At 43.5% G+C, this 20,458-nt stretch overlaps 1 protein-coding gene across 4 annotated transcripts; it reads right to left on the bottom strand.

The window, feature by feature from the left end:
- Positions 1-350: 350 nt before the first annotated feature.
- LOC141271798 (uncharacterized) lies at positions 351-17,026 on the bottom strand. 4 transcript variants are annotated; one of them, XM_073681960.1, is made up of 7 exons: positions 16,872-17,025; positions 8,948-9,026; positions 8,642-8,821; positions 8,443-8,566; positions 8,271-8,359; positions 7,982-8,072; positions 351-1,633 (listed from the first exon to the last, which is right to left on the bottom strand). In XM_073681960.1, exons 2-7 carry the CDS (start codon positions 9,002-9,004, stop codon positions 519-521), a joined length of 1,656 nt encoding a protein of 551 aa, XP_073538061.1. In that variant the 5' UTR covers positions 9,005-9,026; positions 16,872-17,025; the 3' UTR covers positions 351-518. The 4 variants fall into 4 exon arrangements, with proteins under 4 accessions (XP_073538061.1, XP_073538060.1, XP_073538062.1 ...); XM_073681959.1 differs by having other exon boundaries at positions 8,948-9,098; positions 16,810-17,024; XM_073681961.1 differs by lacking the exon at positions 16,872-17,025 and adding an exon at positions 16,810-16,828.
- Positions 17,027-20,458: the final 3,432 nt, after the last annotated feature.

The following is a 20,458-nucleotide window of genomic DNA, read 5'->3' as shown; positions in this document are numbered from 1 at the left end:
ATCGGGGTGTGCTGAATGTGCTGGGGTGTGATATATGCTCACTTTATAGCCTAAAATAGAGGCTGAGAGCTGGATTGAGTGAGAGGAGATGAATTAACCCTTGCAAGCGCACCCCATGTCACGTGCTGAGAAGTATGTACGTGACAGTCAATATCACTAATTGTAATGTGCTAGTGTGCAGTAGGGAAATAAATTTGTTAGTGTTTCTCTGTACCACGTGTTATATTTACATATAACGTCACAGCAGGGACATTAATGAGCACTCTGCAGCGCACATATACATACACAACACTGCTGGACACTGCACATTTACATACACACAGTTCTATTTTTTATTATGCATTGCTTATATAGCACAATCATATTATGCAGTGCTTTACAGACATTATCATTGCTGTCCCCAATGGGGCTCACAATCCAAATGCCATAGCTCTTTGGAGTGGGAGGAAATCAGTTCTCAAGGATTTATTCAAACATGTGGTTTTTAGTCAACATGTTTCAAAGTGTCAAGCACTTCTTCAGGAAATGACCATAAGACTTCTCCACGCGTGAACTCCCTGGTGTCTAACAAGCGATGATTTATGTACAAAACATATTCCACATTCTGAACATGAATACGGCTTCTCCCCTGTGTGTGTGTGACTTTTCTGGTGTCTAACAAGGTTTGATTTCTCTCTAAAACATTTCCCACATTCAAAACATGAAAAAGGCTTCTCCCCTGTGTGAGTTCTCTGGTGACTAACAAGCGACGATTTCTGTAGAAGACATATTCCACATTCTGAACATGAAAAAGTCTTCACCCCTGTGTGAGCTTTCTGATGTGTAACAAAATGTATTTTCTTTGCAAAACATTTTCCACATTCTGAACATGAATATGGCTTCTTCCCTATGTGAGTTCTCTGATGATTAACAAGTGTTACTTTATGTGCAAAACATTTTCCACATTCTGAACATAAAAAAGGCTTCTCCCCTGTGTGAGTTCTCTGGTGACTGACAAGGTGATATTTCTGTATAAAACATTTTGCACATTCTGAACATGAAAACGGCTTCTCCCCTGTGTGAGTTCTCTGGTGACTAACAAGGTGTGATTTCCTTATAAAACATATTCCACATTCTGAACATGAATATGGCTTCTCTCCTGTGTGAGTTCTGTGATGTGTAACAAGAGTTGATTTCTGTTCAAAGCATTTTCCACATTCTAAACATGAATATGGCTTCTCCCTACCAGTATGCTTTCTCTCATGCTTAACAAAATCTGATTTCCGGTTAAAATATCTCCCACATTTGGGACAAGAAAATGTCTTCTCCTCTGTGTGAATTTTTTGATGTGTAACAAAAGAGGTTTCGAGAGGAAAACTATTTCCATATTCTGAATGTGTAATTGGATTCTTTGGTTGAAGAGCAGTTTGTTTTTTAATGCCTCTTTTCTGACTTTTATTTTTCTTCGTAGTCTGTAATGAATCAGAAGATAGGACTTGCTTCATAGGATCAGATGAAAAATCTGTGCTGTGAAGGGATGATGGTATATCTGGAGTAATGACATTCACTTCAATTGTATCCTGTGTGATCTCAAGGTCATCTGATTTAAAAATTGAACATGTCAGTTGTTTCTCTGATCTCCTTGTACAGTCATCTACCAAGAATAAAACAATTTATTATTTTTGAATAAAATATTCTTCCATTGTATTTTTGAACATTTCTACTCAAAATCTCCATAGAAATGGGAAGTTATGTAGCAAAATGTAATTATTCACTAAGACAATAACAGTTTACAGTCTACTAGAAGACGTCAATGCATGGACTAGTAGAGCGCGGTGTTCAACCGTTTGTTCATTCTGCCTCCAAAATATTGGAATAAAAAGCCACCAAAAAAATGCTATGTAGGTGAAAATGATACCAATAAAAACTTCTAGTCATCCCCCAAAAAAAAAGCCCCCACTCCGATGTCAAAATAGTCACTACTCATATAGATTAATTCACTGATGGTTATAATTTACAAAATTGAGTAACTTTATGGGGTTTTCTTCGGCTCTGGTTTTCAGTCAGTCAGTCATTCTACAACATTGGAGCATCTACGAATGGTGGGTCATATCTCCGCTGGAATCTGCTCCTGGGATGTCTGCCTCTATCACCAGCAGCCACAATCATTCATTCTGTGGTGATGGAGGAGACATTGTAACCACAAGATCTGAGCGGCACAGGATCTGTCCAGCCACTAGGAATAGGTTGGTCGGGACCAGTACTACCATCCGGTCTGGCAGTATGGGTGTGTGTACTGTCCAGCTGGAGTAATCAGCTCCCTGCTTCAGGTAATTGGAAAGTACCACACCCTACTAAAGCTCAAAGCACATTGCTGCAAGGTGCCAGGTAAAGCCTTGTTCTCCTCTGATTCAGTTCTGTGCATTTGATCTTCTTGTGATCCTGGCCCATTTACAGTCTCATTGTGTCTTCTGATTTTGTATTTTCTGTGCCCTCCTGGTTGTCATTATATGGCAGCATCCAGAACCTGTATAACCGTGAGTAGGCGGTAAGGGTATTATATTAAAAAGAGTCAAGAGGAACCACAGATCTCACCCAGCAACTCAACTGATGATTTATTAACCCTTTTGCGCCAGAGCCCGTTTACGCCTTCGTGACCAAGTTAATTTTTTCAATTCTGGCCAGTGTCACTTTATGAGGTAACAACTCTGGGATGCTTCAACGTATCACAGTGATTCTGAGTGTTTTTTTTCATCACATTTTAATTCCCTCCCCATTTATTTCTCTTGACAACAATGCTCCAAACCAGACTTCGGAATCATCCATCTGGACCATGAACTCCTTCGTGAAGTCCGGTGCAACCAAGACTGGCTGTTTACACAGGACTAGCTTCAACTCCTGGAAAGCCCTTTGCCCTTAAGGAGTTCGGTCAGGGAACGGCTATTATAGTGAAATTCGGGATAAACTGCTGATAATATCCCACAATTCCTAGAAAAGCCTTAAAAATGGGTCTGACTAGACCCATGGTAATGTGGTCAAACCAAACCTCTATAATGGGTAATGGCACTAGGGGACTCCGGAAGTGAGAGACTGGGGCGGTTAGCTGGCAAGTGGGACAGGAGCTACAATAGTTCGAAATCTCTTGGTAAAATCGGGCCAGGAGAACCTAAGAAGGATCTGCTCTTTGGTCTTGTCTACACCCAGATAAACACCCAAGACATGGGAATAGACCATTTCTAACACACCCTACACCTATAGGGTCCTGATACTACAAGTTGTTAAAATACCTTCCCCCCAGCTTAGTCACCCAATATAGCAAATCCCCTTCTACTGCAAAGTATGGAAACCTAATGTCGGCCTCCAGACCTTGCGTCTGACCAAGAGACGAACATACAGAAACCTGACATGGGAGGAGACATGACTGACATATGGGAAACTGACATATTAGGTGATCTTCCAGACGTTTAAATTGAATGCCCTGTGAAAATGACTCTCCTAATGGATGGGAAAATGATCGGACAGATTAAGATATTTGATTTATTGTGTCACAAAGGATTTTCCCAACATAGAAGATCTGCAGAAATTACGGATTGTTAGGAAGGAATGTACATATACATTCATGTCCATATTTGAACGGTTGTACAAAGCTCTCATCAAAAATTGAAAATTACAACAAATGATAAATACTTTTGTACAAAAATTCAAATTCTTAAATCCAGTATCCCAAGTTATTGCGTCACAAAAAGTTTCTCCATTTAAATGCGCTCAGTTGCTGGATTCTGTTAGAAAACATGAGAATCGTGAAAAGAAAATAAATCAAGCTAAATTTGTAAAATCAGAAAAGGTAAAATCTTACCAAAAGCCAATATAAAACTCTCCTAGAATGAGTCATCCCCATAGTGAACTCTATTAAATACGCAGAAGATTTCATATATGTTATAAGCCATATGAGATGATTATTTTAATATTTTGATATTAGATGGATATTATTGATTGCTCTGGTACGCTGTGATATTATAGGTTAGTAAAAATTGCCAGATTTGGTATCAGATTAGGGAATGAAGACTTCAATCAAGACATCACAATTATGAATTCTATCTTAATAAAGACTTTCCATATTTATAAATCAAAGAGACTCTCAAAGGTTACAAGAAGAAGCAACCGATATCTGGAAGTCTCAGAAGGTAACAGGTGTGAATGCTGAGTGATAATAGACTGTGTCAAATACATACAATACATTCACACCACTGATAACCAGGACTACAGAGGACGGTGATCTTAAATGAACTGGGTTGTGTTCAAGTTCCATCACGTTCCAGTGTTTTCTTATCACCTGCAACGTTTCAATGAAAGCTGGTGAACAAGTAATACCTGGCATATGTGTCCTGTACATAAAGGACTGAGTACTGGTTATGGTACTATATAAAGCAGGGAAGTGTCAAGTTAACCCTTGCTTTGCTGACCAAAGACGTCACATCTGTTCCAAAAGTGACACGAGACCAGTGCGACACGGAGAATTCCAGAATTATCTGAAGACAATCCAACGTAAGTCCAGGTGACACTGCACAGATATTAAAGCTACATTTCATCCATGGACTTCGTTTTCTTATCAATTGACACACATGATCTTTCTAATAAAGAGTACAGTTTATGGACTGAACAATAATGAACACCATTATGGACTGTACAATATCTACACACTATAATTTATTTCAAAGGAGTTTTCATCTAAAGACTGTGTTATAAAAGAACCAAGAAGAAGACGAGACGACGACCCGATGACATCAGATGATAACGATTGGACCCGTGATTACTTCGATTTAGATTTAGGGAAGTATAATTATACATGTTAAATGAATATTAGTCACGGCTTACCATAACATGAATTCACATCATTATATAACAATAATTAGATATTGATACTATTATTATTATGGAAATTAAATGATATTGCCAAGGAAGAAGGAAAGGAAAAAAATGATTGTTGTCCTAATGATGAACCTGTCTTCTTTTGTGGATTTTCAGTTAAAGTCTTTTTATCCTCAAAAAGGGGGGAATGTTAAATAATTAATTATGGATATTCATTTTATTCTTAATTCTGAGTTCTATACATTGCACAAGGATTGCATCAGCCATCGTTTCTAGTTGACATGCGTCATTTGTGTGTGTATTTTTAGTTTGCTACCATAGGCAGAGAACAGGTGCCATATAAAACCCATGGTTGGAGGCAGGGGGGTCTCTCTTTCGCTCGCTCTTCCCAGCCCACAAGACACAGAAGAAGGATCTGCATGCGGAGAAGCAGCTGACATGTAGGCCGGACACGTGCTGGACAAAGACGTAATTTACCAGCCAGGATCCAAGGAAAGATGGGTGAACCTAAACAATTAAGCTAATTATGGACAGATGGACAATTACTTAATAACTAATTATTGTATGTACCTGCTGAAATTTGATTCTTTTTAATGGACAATCCAAGAATAAATCGATAAATTTTTTTATAAGAATATCGTGATATTGATACTTTGAGAAGTCCTCAGTAGAGAAAATAATACAGAAAAGAGTATTATTTAAGAGTCCAGAGGTTAAATTTCACCTCCTGGACCACACCCCAGAGTGGAGATATGGCGAACAACCGTTCTGCCCAACTCTTTAGCTACTCACAACAAACCTGGCCCTGTCATGGCCGATTAGCCTCTCTCACCACATAATATGCTGGAGCAAACGTCCAAGTTCATATCACTGAAGCTAATAACCACCCCTTTAACATGTTACCAGTGACCTTCTTGCAATGCTTAAAAAGAGACACCACCAGATCATAAGCCAGACGGCGTCCACAGTGCCTCCATCTGCCTCATTGTAGGGAGGTCTTCCGCCGGGGTTCCATCTGAATCATGTATTTCAGAGATTTACACGAAAACCCCGGTGTAAGCGCGCAGCGTATAGCGCAGGATAAATGTGAGCAGAGCCTTACTGCGATCTTTGGGAGGCAAGATGAACTAATCAACAGCAGGTCAAGAATTGGTTTTATTTATTTTTTATGCTGTTCCTCGTGCTATATAAGTGATTAGACAACTTTATTCTTCAGATCGGTGCGATTACAGTGATACCAGATTAATATTGGGTTTTTTATGTTTGGCTGCTATCACACTAAACAATGCTTTTTTTTGCAAAAACAATTTTTGTATTGCAATATTTTGAGTACTATAATATTTCTATATTTCTGATGACAGTCATGTGAGGTTTTTTTTTTCCTGGGACAAGTTGACGTTTTCACTGCTACAATTTTTAAGGTATAAAATTTTTTTTGATCACTTTCCATTCCATTTTTCTGGGAGGCACAATGAACAAAAAAACAGTGAGGCAGGCCGATCCCACCACAATCAAATACATCATACAGAATGAACTCATACAAAAAGGAGACAGAATAAGAAAACATGTTACATCCCCATAAAGAACATATGTTTTGGGGGAGAAATATAACAAACTAGAGTTGCAACCATTTATGGTGGACCATTGGAGCAACTATGAGTTCTGACCTGAAGAGTAGAGAAGGTATTAGTGCTCCACATTACAGGAGCAATTGTGCAGGAATCTGAATTCATTAGTATCGAAAACATAATGGAAATACTGACATGGAGCAGGGGTGGGCAATTAATTTTACCGAGGGGCAACATGAGACACTGTGACTGTTATGGAGGGCTGAACCAATAGGCTAAAATTAATTCTGCTCAATATTAATATATTATAATTATTATTAATATTAATTATATCAATTAATATTGAGCAGAATTAAGTATGCTGATATCTCTCTATATTCTGTTTGAACTCGAATACAGTCACTTCTATACATCAGTGCCCCCACACAGGCCTCCCCACGTCCAGCAGGAGAGCCCCACACAGGCCTCCCCACATCCAGCAGGAGAGCCCCACACAGGCCTCCCCACGTCCAGCAGGAGAGCCCCACACAGGCCTCCCCACGTCCAGCAGGAGAGCCCCACACAGGCCTCCCCACGTCCAGCAGGAGAGCCCCACACAGGTCTCCCCACGTCCAGCAGGAGAGCCCCACACAGGTCTCCCCAAGTCCAGCAGGAGAGCCCCAAAGCCTCCACTAATGCAGTCAGCACAGATTGAGACAGACTTTGAGGAGACAGCGAGCGTGCGAGCACGGTGCGGCCCACTGTTAACCAGCCCCTTGGCTGCCTCGGACGAATATGGCCCGCGGGCCACACTTTGCCCAAATCTGACATGGATTGATGACATGAAACCAGGGCTTGAGCCATGCCAACACATCCCTTGCAGGTGTGAATAAATGTATATTACACCCATCAGCCAAAAAACAGCTTAAAGATATATCATGGCACAGGTGTAATGTTTCTTTATGTAGTTTATCGCAATCCTCTTTGAAGTTAGTCGGTTTTAAAAGAAATTGATAATTCAGGATAAAGGGAAACTCTGTTGTTATTGTAGAGACATTCACACTGGCCCTCAATGCACATTTCATGTTGTCGGTCATAAAAGCGAAGTTTAGCCACAAAGACTGGACCTGGTCTTGTATGGACCATATGAGCACATTCAGCAGCACAGAAGGGAGAGAAGTTAGATTCATCCAGTAAAATAACAGGATTCTACGAATGTAACAGCATCATTACCCTCCGCTTTCTCTTAGAGGCCCATCATAATATTTTTCTTCAAATAATTTCCTAATTTGTCAGCACATTCTACTTATGTTGTCATTTGGCTTTGTAGTTTACTGATCTGGGCAGGTAAGGGTCAGCATTTTCTGATTGCAGGAGGTTGGTGGATCCTCCAGGTTGTAAGCTCTATAGAAGAAGGGCTTTCAATGCCCAAAGTAATTTGAAAAATATCGTGTGGAGGAACATGCAGGTAGCAGAATGGTGATCACACAATTGTGATCTGTCTGGACTACACCGCTGATAAAGCAGAGAAAGCTGATGACTGAGAAGAATTTGTGACTTCTCTGCATTTAGTTGTTAATACTCACCTGGACAGTTATCTGTAGGAAACTCCTCTTTACACCGCTCATCAACCCGCACATATGTCTCTGTAGTATTAATATGGGTCAGATCTTCACCCTGAAACAAATATTGTAAAAGTCACAGATAGATGGAGAAGTCACATCTATGATCGGCTCTAACCCTGCCATCTCCACCGTTCTCATTACACAAGTATAAAACATATAATAATGGTGGGTAAAACAAGACTGAGCACAAGACCTTCACAGCCGTCTACACATAATAGGGGAGACTTCATGACACCTTCTCTCCATCTACCTGAGGAACAGTAGGATCTTCTTGTTTACAGTCCTGTGGAAGAAGAGGACGGGGACATCTCTCTGGTGTTGTCCTCTTACTGGATAGAACTGGAAGAAACACATACAGGGAATTAATTAATTCTTTACATACAGATAATTATAGGCCGTGTGTATTTAATCTTGTCTATTACCTGGTGATGTGAGGGGCTGGGGAACCTCCATCATGATGTCCTTGTACAGATCTTTGTGTCCTTCTAAATACTCCCACTCCTCCATGGTGAAATATACAGTGACATCCTGACATCTTATAGGAACCTGACACATACAATAATACAGTTATCCCTCCCGATCCCTTCATAGTGTTACTGTATTATGTCCCAGCAGTGTCACCTCTCCAGTCAGCAGCTCAATCATCTTGTTGGTGAGTTCTAGGATCTTCTGGTCATTGATGTCCTCATGTATCAGGGGGTGAGGTGGAGGCTCAGTGATTGGGCTCAGGGTTCTTCCCCATCCCTCAGACACAGGGGTCTGACAGCGCTCACTAGAGGTCTTCTTCACTACTGTGTAATCCTGGTTATGGAGAGACACATTAATAAATCTCATTACAGATATTTCCAGAGTCCACACCTCTCCAGTTCTTTCCATCTGTTATTCCCATAGATAAGAATGATGTAATGTGACATCAGAATATCTCACCTCTCCAGTAAGCCGGAAGAGGATCTCTAGGGTGAGTTGTAATAGCCTCTCCACCATTTTGTTCTAGTCCATATCCATCCTTGATAGGTAAATCAGAAAAATTGTCTAAATATAGAAGAACTCCACTGAGAAGATCTGATATTGTAGGGACCTGAATGTGAAGAAGATTGGAACGATGTAACATCATAAAGAATCCTGTGTAATAATGCAATTACTGGAGATAATAAGAGGAAACATATGTGGAGATAAGAGAATATAAAATCTACAAACTATCTCGTACGGAGTGGAACATCAGTTGAATTGCTTAACAAGTCCTCTCCTCCATGCTCCCAATTACTTGGCTATGATGGCCATTGCTTCAACAACTAATTGGCCATAGGTATCTTAAGTTTGTTGGGGCTGACCAGGAAATACAGAGACTGTTGGGAGGACTCAAGCAGTGGTGGCTCAGGAGTAGTGTGGAATTATTATTCTGTTACTATCTTTACTATTTTACTAAATTCAGTTTTTTTCTTGACATCTACTAATAAAACCTATATACTTTAGATCACACATCAAACAAAAAAAGAAGAAATGGTCATGAGCCCACAGCTATGTAGAAAGTAACTAAATCTTTATTAGATAAAGAGGACTATGTCGAAAAGATGAACACAGCAGTTTAAACAGCGTCATCCACAGCCCAGCCCAAGAGGAAGGCAGGGCTGGCGCCATTCCAGCAAGAGAGGACACTTATGGGTCAGTGTATGTCTTCTAACACTGTTATTGCTATTGTTATATATACACAAGTAACAAAAGAGGTCGCCAAAAATATCAATGTGTATCAATCCATTTAAAAACAATACAAGATAGAAAAACACAGTATGGTGAGGAGATATGTCAGCTAATATCTGTAGACAGTGGAAATAGATGCCCAGCTGATAATGTGTATAGCTGAAGGCTTTTATCACTCTATAAAGGGACCATGTTGATGACATCACGCACTCCCAGAATGCTAGAGGGCTAACGCAGTGAGGACAAGTGTTCCCAAATGGTGTATAGCGCATGTAAGCCGCCAGCAGGATCTTCCAGTGCGCATGCGCAGATATTACAAACACAAGAGGTCAAGACTGCGATTCGCGCATGTGTCCTGGACATCAGATAATGTCAGGGTGTCTAAAACAGCGCCCCTTACTGGTGCATGGGCAGTATGAGTCCATCAACGCCGAGTGCACGCCCCCGCTGTCACAGCAACAGTCAGTTGCCTGGAGGAGGCGCCTGCGCGGCATAGGAAAGGATAAGATATGACTGCATTTTACAAAAAATGCCACAACGGGGACCAATAAATTTCACAGCAGGTGCGATATTAACACATTGCATGGGACCAGAAGACGCACCCAGGTTTTAAAGGTGGAAAATAGGGCAAATAAATGTGGTAAAATATTTAACAACATAAATACAGTCATACAGCCAGCACCTAATACATGTTGCATGATCCACAAGCAGTGTGTACCAGGTACTAGCTGTATGACTTCAGTCACGTACGGTATGTCCTCTTTAAGAGCCCATAGGTACCATTTATGTCATGTGGTTTCCCTGAGGAGAACTATAACTCCCAGCATGTCATGCAGCTCCTATGGCATGCTGGGAGTTATAGTTCACCACAGTGGTACAGTGTTTTACTGTATGTGCTTTAATTAAACTACAGTATAATGCTTGCCTGTGCGTGGTCGCACTGCAGGAAGAGGGGTCACACAAAGGTGGGCCATAGTGCATTAATGGCGGCGCCGCTGATCCATGCGGTGCGATCCCGCTATCTGCAATGCGACAACACTGCCTCCGACCCACACCACAGTAAGCACTATAACAACTGTATTTGGACTACATTCGGACCATAAGACGCACCCCCCTTTTACCCCCCCCCCCCCCCAATTTTTTTTTTTTTGGGGGGGGGGGGGTGTTAAGTGCATCTTATGGTCCGTAAAATACGGTAAGTTACTGCAGATATTTAAATATATTAAGAGAGAAAATAGATATAAATCAGAATCAATATATATACTTGTAATCTCTCTGCAAAAGCCCAAAATAGGCAGATTAGTATGATGTAGATACATATATCAGTCAGTGCAATATTGGAAGTACGGGAGTGTGGAATAAAAACTGGGGTTCACAGAACAGTAGATATCACCTGTGGTGTACACCATGATAAGAGGTGTCTAGCAATGCAAAACTTGTCTCTCTTGTATGGAGCCAGAAGTAGTGTAACCGGCTTACAGTAGAAATTCCCATATACAGATCCTAAATAAAACCACCAAGGTCATCTGTTCATTCAATCCCGTGGGGGCGAGAGAGTCCAAACGGAAAATCCATTGACATTCTATTTGGAGGATTAGTTTATTCCAATCTCCTTATCTGACATTTTGTCTGACAACCTCTAAAATACAAAAGGTGATAGCTCTGTTGTCACCCTGATGGTACCCTCTAATTTGTCTAGTAATGGGGTATCCCTTTTATGTCTGATGTCTACGAGGTGTCACTGATGCATTTTCTAAATTCCCTTTTATCCACCCCACCCCCCCAAGTCTAAATATTATGACATTCTTTTGGTCGAGGGTCTAGATAAAAAACTAATCTCAGAATTTGAATTCATTGCACCTAATTGTCACCATTCCCACTATTTATGCTCTCCATAAAGTTCATGTAGGGTAAGACCCACTTAGAGGACAACAAAACCTAAGACAGCAACTAAATGAACATATACCATATTATAAAGTAAGTAAAAGGCAAAAGTGCATATACACAACATAGGGCACTTAGTAAACACTGGTTTTAATTAAATAAAAGACATCTCTGCTTTAGGTTCTTGCACTCAGTGAGAATTTACAGAAGGATCTCATTAACTTATTAAAAATTAATTTAAATAATCAAATATTTAAAACAATTATCGCAGTAAAAGAGCCGAGCTCAGATCAGTCAAGCACTTGTTCACGCTCACAGAATAGCTGGGTAGATAAGGTGCTCACTGCTATCAGTAGTTTCAGCAGATTGCAAAGATTAAATACACAATCAGAGCTTCAAACATAGTAAATCTCCAAAATACCTGCAGTACATTGATCAAGTGCTCAGTATTACCAGTGCTCAGGAAGAATGGCTCCATCTCCCCTCACTCCTTCCTGGATGCACTTAGTTCCTGCTGGATGGAAAGACCGGGTCAGCAGCTTACAAGAAGGTTCTTTTCTACTGTCCCTGTCGTGCCCAGCGAAGCTCCTGTACCCAAGTGTATATCCTAGAAACAAACGTACTCCTACAAAAATCCCTACCTACGAGTTTCAGCCTCATTCATGAGGTCTCATCAGGGAGTGTATTTGTACAAGGGCAATGACTCTAGTAGATCCAAAGATAGCGAACAAGATGGGGTATGGAGCTGGGTGTGAACCCAGCTTATGTATAGGAGAAGTGTGCAGAGTGCTGCACTCCTCCATAAAAATGGAGATTATGGGGCGTGCTCAGCGTTGCACAGGTACCCCCACCAATAGAATTAGCTTTCATTAAGAGATACCATATTTTTCAGACTATAAGACGCATTGAACCATAAGATGCACCCAAAATTTTGGGGTGGAAAATAGGAAAAAAAAAATTTTTATAAGATGGGGTCCATCCTATAGTCTGAATAGGTACGGCATCTTACCTGAGGGGTGGTGGGGGTACCTGGGATTCTGGGGCGTGCTCGGTGTTGCACAGGTACCCCCACCAATAGCATTAGCTTTCGTTAAGAGTTATTCTATCTATATATACACATTGCAACCTTAATGATTAAAGCATTCCAGGCATGTGTTCCCGCACTTCCTGTCCAAATAAACCAGGGAGCCACACTGTTTGATCCACATAGTTTCCCTCCATCCCCTCCTGCATAACCATGGGGGCACAATGCTTGTGCTCCATTACATAATGCAGGCTCTGTGTGTGACATTGCTTCCTGGCTGGTCAGTCAACATGGAGACATCTTGCTCCCACTTCATAGTGGAGAGTCAGCATGACAGAACCTATGTGCCACAACCACCTCCCTCATTTCCCTCCTGCATTAACTCATTCATCAGCATTGCCCTGGAGATACAGCCCTACAGCACTCTCCTGTGTTCTCTACACTGTCCCACTGCTCATGACACTTATTCTGTTGCCCACTTCTGTAAGGCCATGCTTAATTACTGCTAAATCAATTGAGTATTTACAGGTGCTTCTCACAAAATTAGAATATCATCAAAAAGTTAAAGTGAAACTCATTTTATATAGAGTCATTACAGAGTGATCTATTTCAAGTGTTTATTTCTGTTAATGTTGATGATTATGGCTTACAGCCAACGAAAACACAAAAGTCATTATCTCAGTAAATTAGAATATTTTATAACATCATCTTGAAAAATGTTTTTAAAATCCGAAATGTTGGCCTACTGAAATGTATGTTCAGTAAATGCACTCAATACTTGGTCGGGGCTCCTTTTGCATCAATTACTGCATCAATGTGCCGTGGCATGGAAGCGATGAGCCTGTGGCACTGGTGAAGTGTTATGGAAGCCAAGGTTGCTTTGATAGCAGCCTTCAGCTCGTCTGCATTGTTGGGTCTGGTGTCTCTCATCTTCCTCTTGGCAATACCCTCTTGGGTTAAGGTCAGGCGAGTTTGCTGGCCAATCAAGCACAGTGATACTGTTTTTAAACCAGGTATTGGTACTTTGGGCAGTGTGGACAGGTGCCAAGTCCTGCTGGAGAATGAAATTTCCATCTCCAAAAAGCTTGTCGGCAGAGGGAAGCATGAAGTGCTCTAAAACTTCCTGGTAGACGGCTGTGCTGACTTTGGTCTTGATAAAACACAGTGGACCTACACCAGCAGATCACATGGCTCCCCACACCATCACTGATTGTGGAAACTTCACACTAGAACTCAAGCAGCTGGGATTGTGGCCTCTCCACTCTTCCTCCAGACTCTGGGACCTTGATTTCCAGATGAAATGCAGAAGTTACGTTCATCTGAAAATAATACCTTGGATCACTGAGCATCAGTCCAGGTATTTTTCTCCTTGACCCAGGTAAGACGCTTCTGGCGTTGTCTATTGGTCATGAGTGACTTAACACAAGGAATGCGACACTTGTAGCCCATGTCCTGGATATGTCTGTGTGTGGTGGCTCTTGAAGCAATGACTCCAGCAGCAGTCCACTCCTTGTGAATCTCCCCCAAATGTTTGAATGGCCTTTTCTTAACAATCCTTTGCTGCGGTTATCCCGGTTGCTTGTGCACCTTTTTCTACAACACTTTTTCCTTCCACTCAAATTTCCATTAATATGCTTGGATGCAGCACTCTGTAAGCAGCCAGCTTCTTTAGCAATGTCCTTTTGTGGCTTACCCTTCTTGTGGAGTGTGTCAATGACTGCCTTCCGGACATCTGTCAAGTCAGCAGTCATCCCCACGATTGTGGAGCCTACTGAAACTGACTAAGGGACCTTTTTAAACGTGTAGGAAGCCTGTGCAGTGTTTTTTTTAATTATTCTAATTTAGTGAGATAATGACTTTTGTGTTTTCATTGGCTGTAATCATCAACATTAACAGAAATAAACACTTGAAATGGATCACTGTTTGTAATGACTCTATATAATATATGAGTTTCACTTTTTGTATTGAAGAACTCAAATAAATTAACTTTTTGATGATATTCTAATTTAGTGAGATGCACCTGTATCTCTCACAATACCTATTATGTTCTATTCGTAGGGCATGTTAAAGATTCACTATTTATAACGGTGCTGAAGTGGCAGTACTATTGATCTTAATCATATCTTAGTAGTGCGGAAGGTTTTCAATGCAGGGATGAGGAGGAGGGGTGAATTTTGTATGTGGGGTAAGGAAGTTTTGGGGGGTATTTTTTGTAGTTCCAATTGCTCACAGCCTCCATAAATCCTCATTAGGTTATCTAGACAATCAGGAGAGTCATTTGTTCCTATTCTGCACGCATAGTGGACATGGGATTTCTAGAGATCCCATCCACTATATTGTAACCAGGGCTGTGGAGTCGGTAAGCCAAACCTCCAACTCCGACTACTCAATTTCCATGACACCGACTCCCTCATACATGGCTCATGTTTAAGTGATAATTTACTGTAGCACAGATTCAGGTAAAAGTCTAGACCCTTAGATCAGGAATAGGACATTTCATAACTTTCCCAAATTCTAATGAAAAAATATTCCCCACAAACTGCATTGAACTACTGTACCCAATTTATTATATATTTTAGGAGGTGGATTCCACAGCCCTGGCTGTAACATCTGGATGCTGCGGGTTTGACTCTGTATAAACACGCAGCGTCAAACCTGCAGCGGCTCCTGATCGTGGCCACGTACCCAAACTCACCCGCAGCATGTCATTATATGCGGTGGATTCAAATGTACCGACAACAAAAGTGAGGCATTAGAACACCGAGTTTTGGACGTTGCAAAAATAAGCTGCATCCAAAGCGCTGCTGGGTGCTGATAGAGGGAGAAGTAGAGGCTAACTATACAGCTGTGAGCCAGGGACCATGATTGCAAATGGCACCTTCCTAGGCTAAAAATAGCAGCTCACAGCTGCCGCATAAATTACATGAATGGAAATACTAATGACATTGGGTGAATGCCATTAGCTGACACCTAGCTCTTTTGCTTGGTGATGATAAGGAGTCAGACCCTTTCATCACCATACCTAATTAAAAGTAAAGAGTTAAATAAACACACAAAACACTTTATTTGAAATACAACAGGTACATTCTTTAATCATTTAAATTAACCAATATACTCACCCCAGTTCTGACAGTAATCCAAGGGTTAAAGCAATGTTCCACCAAATAACTTTATTTAGCTCCAAAATGCATTCATTGATGGTCAAAAACGCTTCAAAAACCCCATAAAAAAAGCGTCAAAAACGCACATTTTTTCCGCAGCGCTTTTTCTGAAAAGGATATGCAGAAACACTCAGGAAATTTCTGCTTCAAATCCTGATCATGCGCACATAGCCTAAATGAAAAACAGAGTTTACCAAGTACCCCATGTTATTTATATGCACTTTTGCTTTTTACTTACTTATAGTAGGGAATATGTTCATGTACTTTCTATCTTAGGTTTTGTCTGTTTAATGACCAATGTGAACATGCTTTAACACATTGCATATTTACCAATTTATAATCCAGTTCATTGATGCAAACATAACACCATCTGTAAAAGAGCTGAAGTTGAAAAGAGGAAGACTTCTACAAATGGATAATGATCCTGAACACACATCAAAATCCAAACTAGACGACCTCAAAAGGTGCAAGCTGAAGGTTTTACAATGGTCTTCACAGTTTCCTGATCAGAACATCATTGAAAATCTGTGGCTAGACCTCAAACCAGTAGTGCATGCAAGACGACCAGGAATCTCACAGAACTGGAAGAATTTTCCAAGGAAGAATGCATGAAAATCCCTCAAACAAGATTTGAAAGACTCTTATCTGGCTACAAAAAGCTTTTACAAGCTGTGAAAAAGGGGGAGCAACTAGCTACTAACCATGCAGGATGCCCAAACTTTTACATGCCACTGTATGTTCATAGAGGACAACACTATTGTGCTGCTACTTGTGTGCAGCTGTGGGTGTGCGTGGTGAAGGAGGTGGTCCTCTTACTTGTATAGGCCTACAAGCTGGGGGTCTGCATGGGTATAGGAGGGGTCCTGTTACTTGAGTTGGGCTGCATGGGGTTTGCACAGGGAAGGAAGGGGTGCAGTTACTTGCATGGGGCTGAGTGCTGGGGGTCTGTATGGGGAAGGAGGAGGGTCCTGTTACTTGCATGGGGCTGGGGGTCTTCTAAACTCCCTCCTCAGATCACTCACACTGAGTCCTGTGTCCTCATCCCACCTGCACAGGCTCCATGGTGCAGCCCCTCAGTCCTCACCTTCCCAGCAGCCTCAGCACAACACTGCTTCCTGGTGTCCGATCTTCACTCACTGGACTGAAGGAGGCCCCGCCCCTTCAAGTGACATCATCCCCTCAAAGAATCACCTCCACTCTAGACACTACCAACACCACATATATGGCTGTGTGCACAGGACCTGTGATGAGGTCACAGGAGGGGAGGAGTCAGGGGTCACATGATCAGGGGCCTCAGTGAATGCAGGACTCTGCTGTGCTGGTTGTCATGGTGCTGGATGAGGGGAAGGTTATGTGTGGGGTCAGGAGGGGTTTACAGTGTGGATGTAGCAGAGCCGTGTGTACGAGGTGTACGGAGCGGAGCCGCGTGTGTACGAGGTGTACGGAGCGGAGCCGCGTGTGTACAAGGTGTATGGAGCAGAGCCGCGTGTGTACGAGGTGTACGGAGCGGAGCCGCGCATGTGCGAGGTGTACGGAGCGGAGCCGTGTGTGTACGGAGCAGAGCCGCGCGTGTACGAGGTGTACGGAGCGGAGCCGCGCGTGTACGAGGTGTACGGAGCAGAGCCGCGCGTGTACGAGGCGTACGGAGCAGAGCCGCGCGTGTACGAGGCGTACGGAGCAGAGCCGCGCGTGTACGAGGAGTACGAAGCAGAGCCGCGCGTGTACGAGGAGTACGAAGCGGAGCCGCGCGTGTACGAGGTGTACGGAGCGGAGCCGCGTGTGTACGAGGAGTACGGAGCGGAGCCGCGTGTGTACGAGGCGTGTGGAGCGGAGCCGCGCGTGTACGAGGCGTACGGAGCGGAGCCGCGCATGTACGAGGTGTACGGAGCGGAGCCGCGCGTGTACGGGGCGAGCGGAGCCGCGCTTGTACAAGGCGTACGGAGCGGAGCCGCGCGTGTACGAGGCGTACGGAGCGGAGCCGCGCGTGTACGAGGAGTACGGAGCGGAGCCGCGTGTGTACGAGGCGTGCGGAGCGGAGCCGTCTGTGTACGAGGCGTACGGAGCGGAGCCGCGCGTGTACGAGGCGTGCGGAGCCGCGCGTGTACGAGGAGTACGGAGCGGAGCCGCGCGTGTACGAGGCGTACGGAGCGGGGCCGCGCGTCTGCGAGGCGTACAGAGCGGGGCCGCTCGTCTGCGAGGCGTACGGAGCGGGGCCGCTCATCTGCGAGGCGTACGGAGCGGGGCCGCGCGTGTGCGTGGCGTACGGGGCGGGGCCGCGCGTGTGCGAGGCGTACGGGGCGGGGCCGCGCATGTGCGAAGCGTACGGAGCGGGGCCGCTCATCTGCGAGGCGTACGGAGCGGGGCCGCGCGTGTGCGAGGCGTACGGGGCGGGGCCGCGCGTGTGCGAGGCGTACGGGGCGGGGCCGCGCGTGTGCGAAGCGTACGGAGCGGGGCCGCGCGTGTGCGAGGCGTACGGAGCGGGGCCGTGTGTTAACGAGGCGTATGGAGCGGGGCCGCGCGTGTACGAGGCGTACGGAGAGGAGCCGCGCGTGTACGAGTCGTACGGAGAGGAGCCGCGCGTGTACGAGGCGTATGGAGCGGAGCCTCGTGTGTTAGAGGTGTATGGAGCGGAGCCGTGTGTGCAACGTGTTACTCCTCTCATCCAGTTTCCTCAGAGCATATTCTATGTCTTCCTTACGAATAAACTCCACATGTAATTGACGAGACCTGACTCAATTGTATCCACACATGTCGTCCTCTGCATCCTGTGGTTCCTGAATTAAATCTGATGAGTGTTGATGATCTGGTATTCAATCCGTTGAAGCTGGCACAGCTCCCGTAGTTGCCGTTTCTTCTTTGCGCTGTATATCCCCTCCGGTCCTCCTCCCATGGCCGGGCTGGTGAGGTTGGACATGGTAGCATCTGAAACCTGCTGTGTATCCCTCACCTATGGTCTGCTGGGTCTGTCTATATGCCTCCCTGGTTGCGGAGCCCTTTGGACGGTGTGTGCGAACACCAGTCCCCTTGCAGCTCCCCCAGATCTGGGCTGAGTAGTATCCCACTGCTGCCACCAGTATGTGAAGAGCCGGGGTCTTCCGTGGGCATAATACTTACTACTTAGACAACACAGGGTGATGGTAAAACAGTGTGGCAATATTATATTGAACCACAAAACGGACAATAAATACACAGAACAATCCCAGCAAATATCCAATATGGTGCAAAATTACACAGTCTGTTCCATCCTCTGGCCCGCCAGGAACAGATCATCTGCGACTTTGGGACTTCCAGGGCCAACGACCTCAACTAGTGGAACCCCGCTTTAGGTGGACACCCACATAGACAGTCCATCAAGGTAAAAAGGCCAGGAGACCCGAGGGTTCCACCCTGGCCTCTCTGAACAACTCCATGGGTTCCAGGTGACTTCATTGTCCCAACCTGGCTTTCTCCAAAATGTATCCATGAGTTCTCTGATGGTCAATGGAGCAGATCTGTATTCCTCCAGCCAAGGCCGTGTACCCTTAGGCTGGAATCCTCTAGAATCCAAATCTATGTCTCTCTGGATGTAGCCTCACACCACGATATAAATCCCTTTTTAAGTTTCACATTTGTCCTTTCAAGCCATCATTCCCAGGACAAGGGGGAAGGTTCAGGGCTCAGAGCTCATTGTTTGAGCTAATCTCCATGCTCTTTAAATCAATAACTAGCTGGTTTAAGACAATATGTAATTAGCATATTAGAAACATTATTGTTCTTCCCTGAGCACTGTCCTTTTTGACCAGCCAAAACACATAAAATTCGAAAGTCAACACAAACACAATAGTGTATTTCTCCTGGCCTAACAAATCTAGACATATGGCTAATTAAGATTAGAAGCAGTGTCATCACAAGAACCTCTAAATGTTTGGTATCTATAAACTCATAATGATCTGGAGAATCATAATGGCAGGTCAGTTTTAGCATTTAGTGAAAATGGTAAAATAAAACAAAAAAGTATTGTAGAATTGCACTTTTTTTTGCTATTTCACCACACTTGGAATTTTTTTCCCATTTTCCAATACATGATACGGTAAGGCTACGTGCCCACGTTGCGGAAATTAAGCATATTTTTTACGCTTCTCCTTGGCAGGAAAAACGCATGCGGTTTTCCCGCCAGGTAGAAGCGTTTGTGAAGCGTCTTTGCATGCATTTCTGCATGCGGGTTATCAAGCGCTTTTTCAAGCGATTTAGCATCACTTGGAAAAGTGCTTGACAACTTGTTCACACTGTTCTCCATGCAAGTTAGTTAACCAAGTGTGACCAAGTTAGTTAAAAAAAAAGAATAAGAATGGTGAAAAATAAAAATAGTTTATACTCACCTTCCGGTGTCTTCCCGGTGTTTTGCCTGCTCCGTCCAGTGTCTTGCACTGCTTGCGGTGGTGTGAAGGACCTGCGGTGACGTCATTGAGCCATGTGATGGGTCACATGACTCAGTGACGTCATGGCAGGTCCTTCACATCAACGCAAACATTGCAAGATACTGGACGGAGCAGACAAAACACCGGGAAGACATCGGAAGGTGAGTATAATCTTTATTTTTTATTTTAAATTCTTTTTTTTACAGTTTCTATGGTACCCAGGTCTGGAGGAGAGTCTCCTCTCCTCCAGACTTGGGTACTATCCGCACATAGA

The sequence above is a fragment of the Phyllobates terribilis genome, unplaced genomic scaffold (assembly GCF_046119375.1).
Source record: "Phyllobates terribilis strain yellow unplaced genomic scaffold, ASM4611937v1 Scaffold_5__5_contigs__length_657084704, whole genome shotgun sequence".
NCBI classification, from domain to species: Eukaryota; Metazoa; Chordata; class Amphibia; order Anura; family Dendrobatidae; genus Phyllobates; species Phyllobates terribilis.
The sequence above is the reverse complement of the archived record's forward strand: the minus strand, read 5'-3'. Positions and strand labels throughout refer to the sequence as shown.

What these genes read in the sequence shown, in the direction of transcription:
- LOC141271798 (XM_073681958.1), bottom strand. Translation starts at nt 9,004, where the DNA reads ATGGTGGAGAGGCTATTACAACTCACCCTAGAGATCCTCTTCCGGCTT. An exon ending in TTGAGCTGCTGACTGGAGAG is followed by an intron (nt 8,567 to 8,641) that starts GTGACACTGCTG and finishes TGTATGTGTCAG; the next exon opens with GTTCCTATAAGATGTCAGGA. An exon ending in CCAGCCCCTCACATCACCAG is followed by an intron (nt 8,360 to 8,442) that starts GTAATAGACAAG and finishes TGTTTCTTCCAG; the next exon opens with TTCTATCCAGTAAGAGGACA.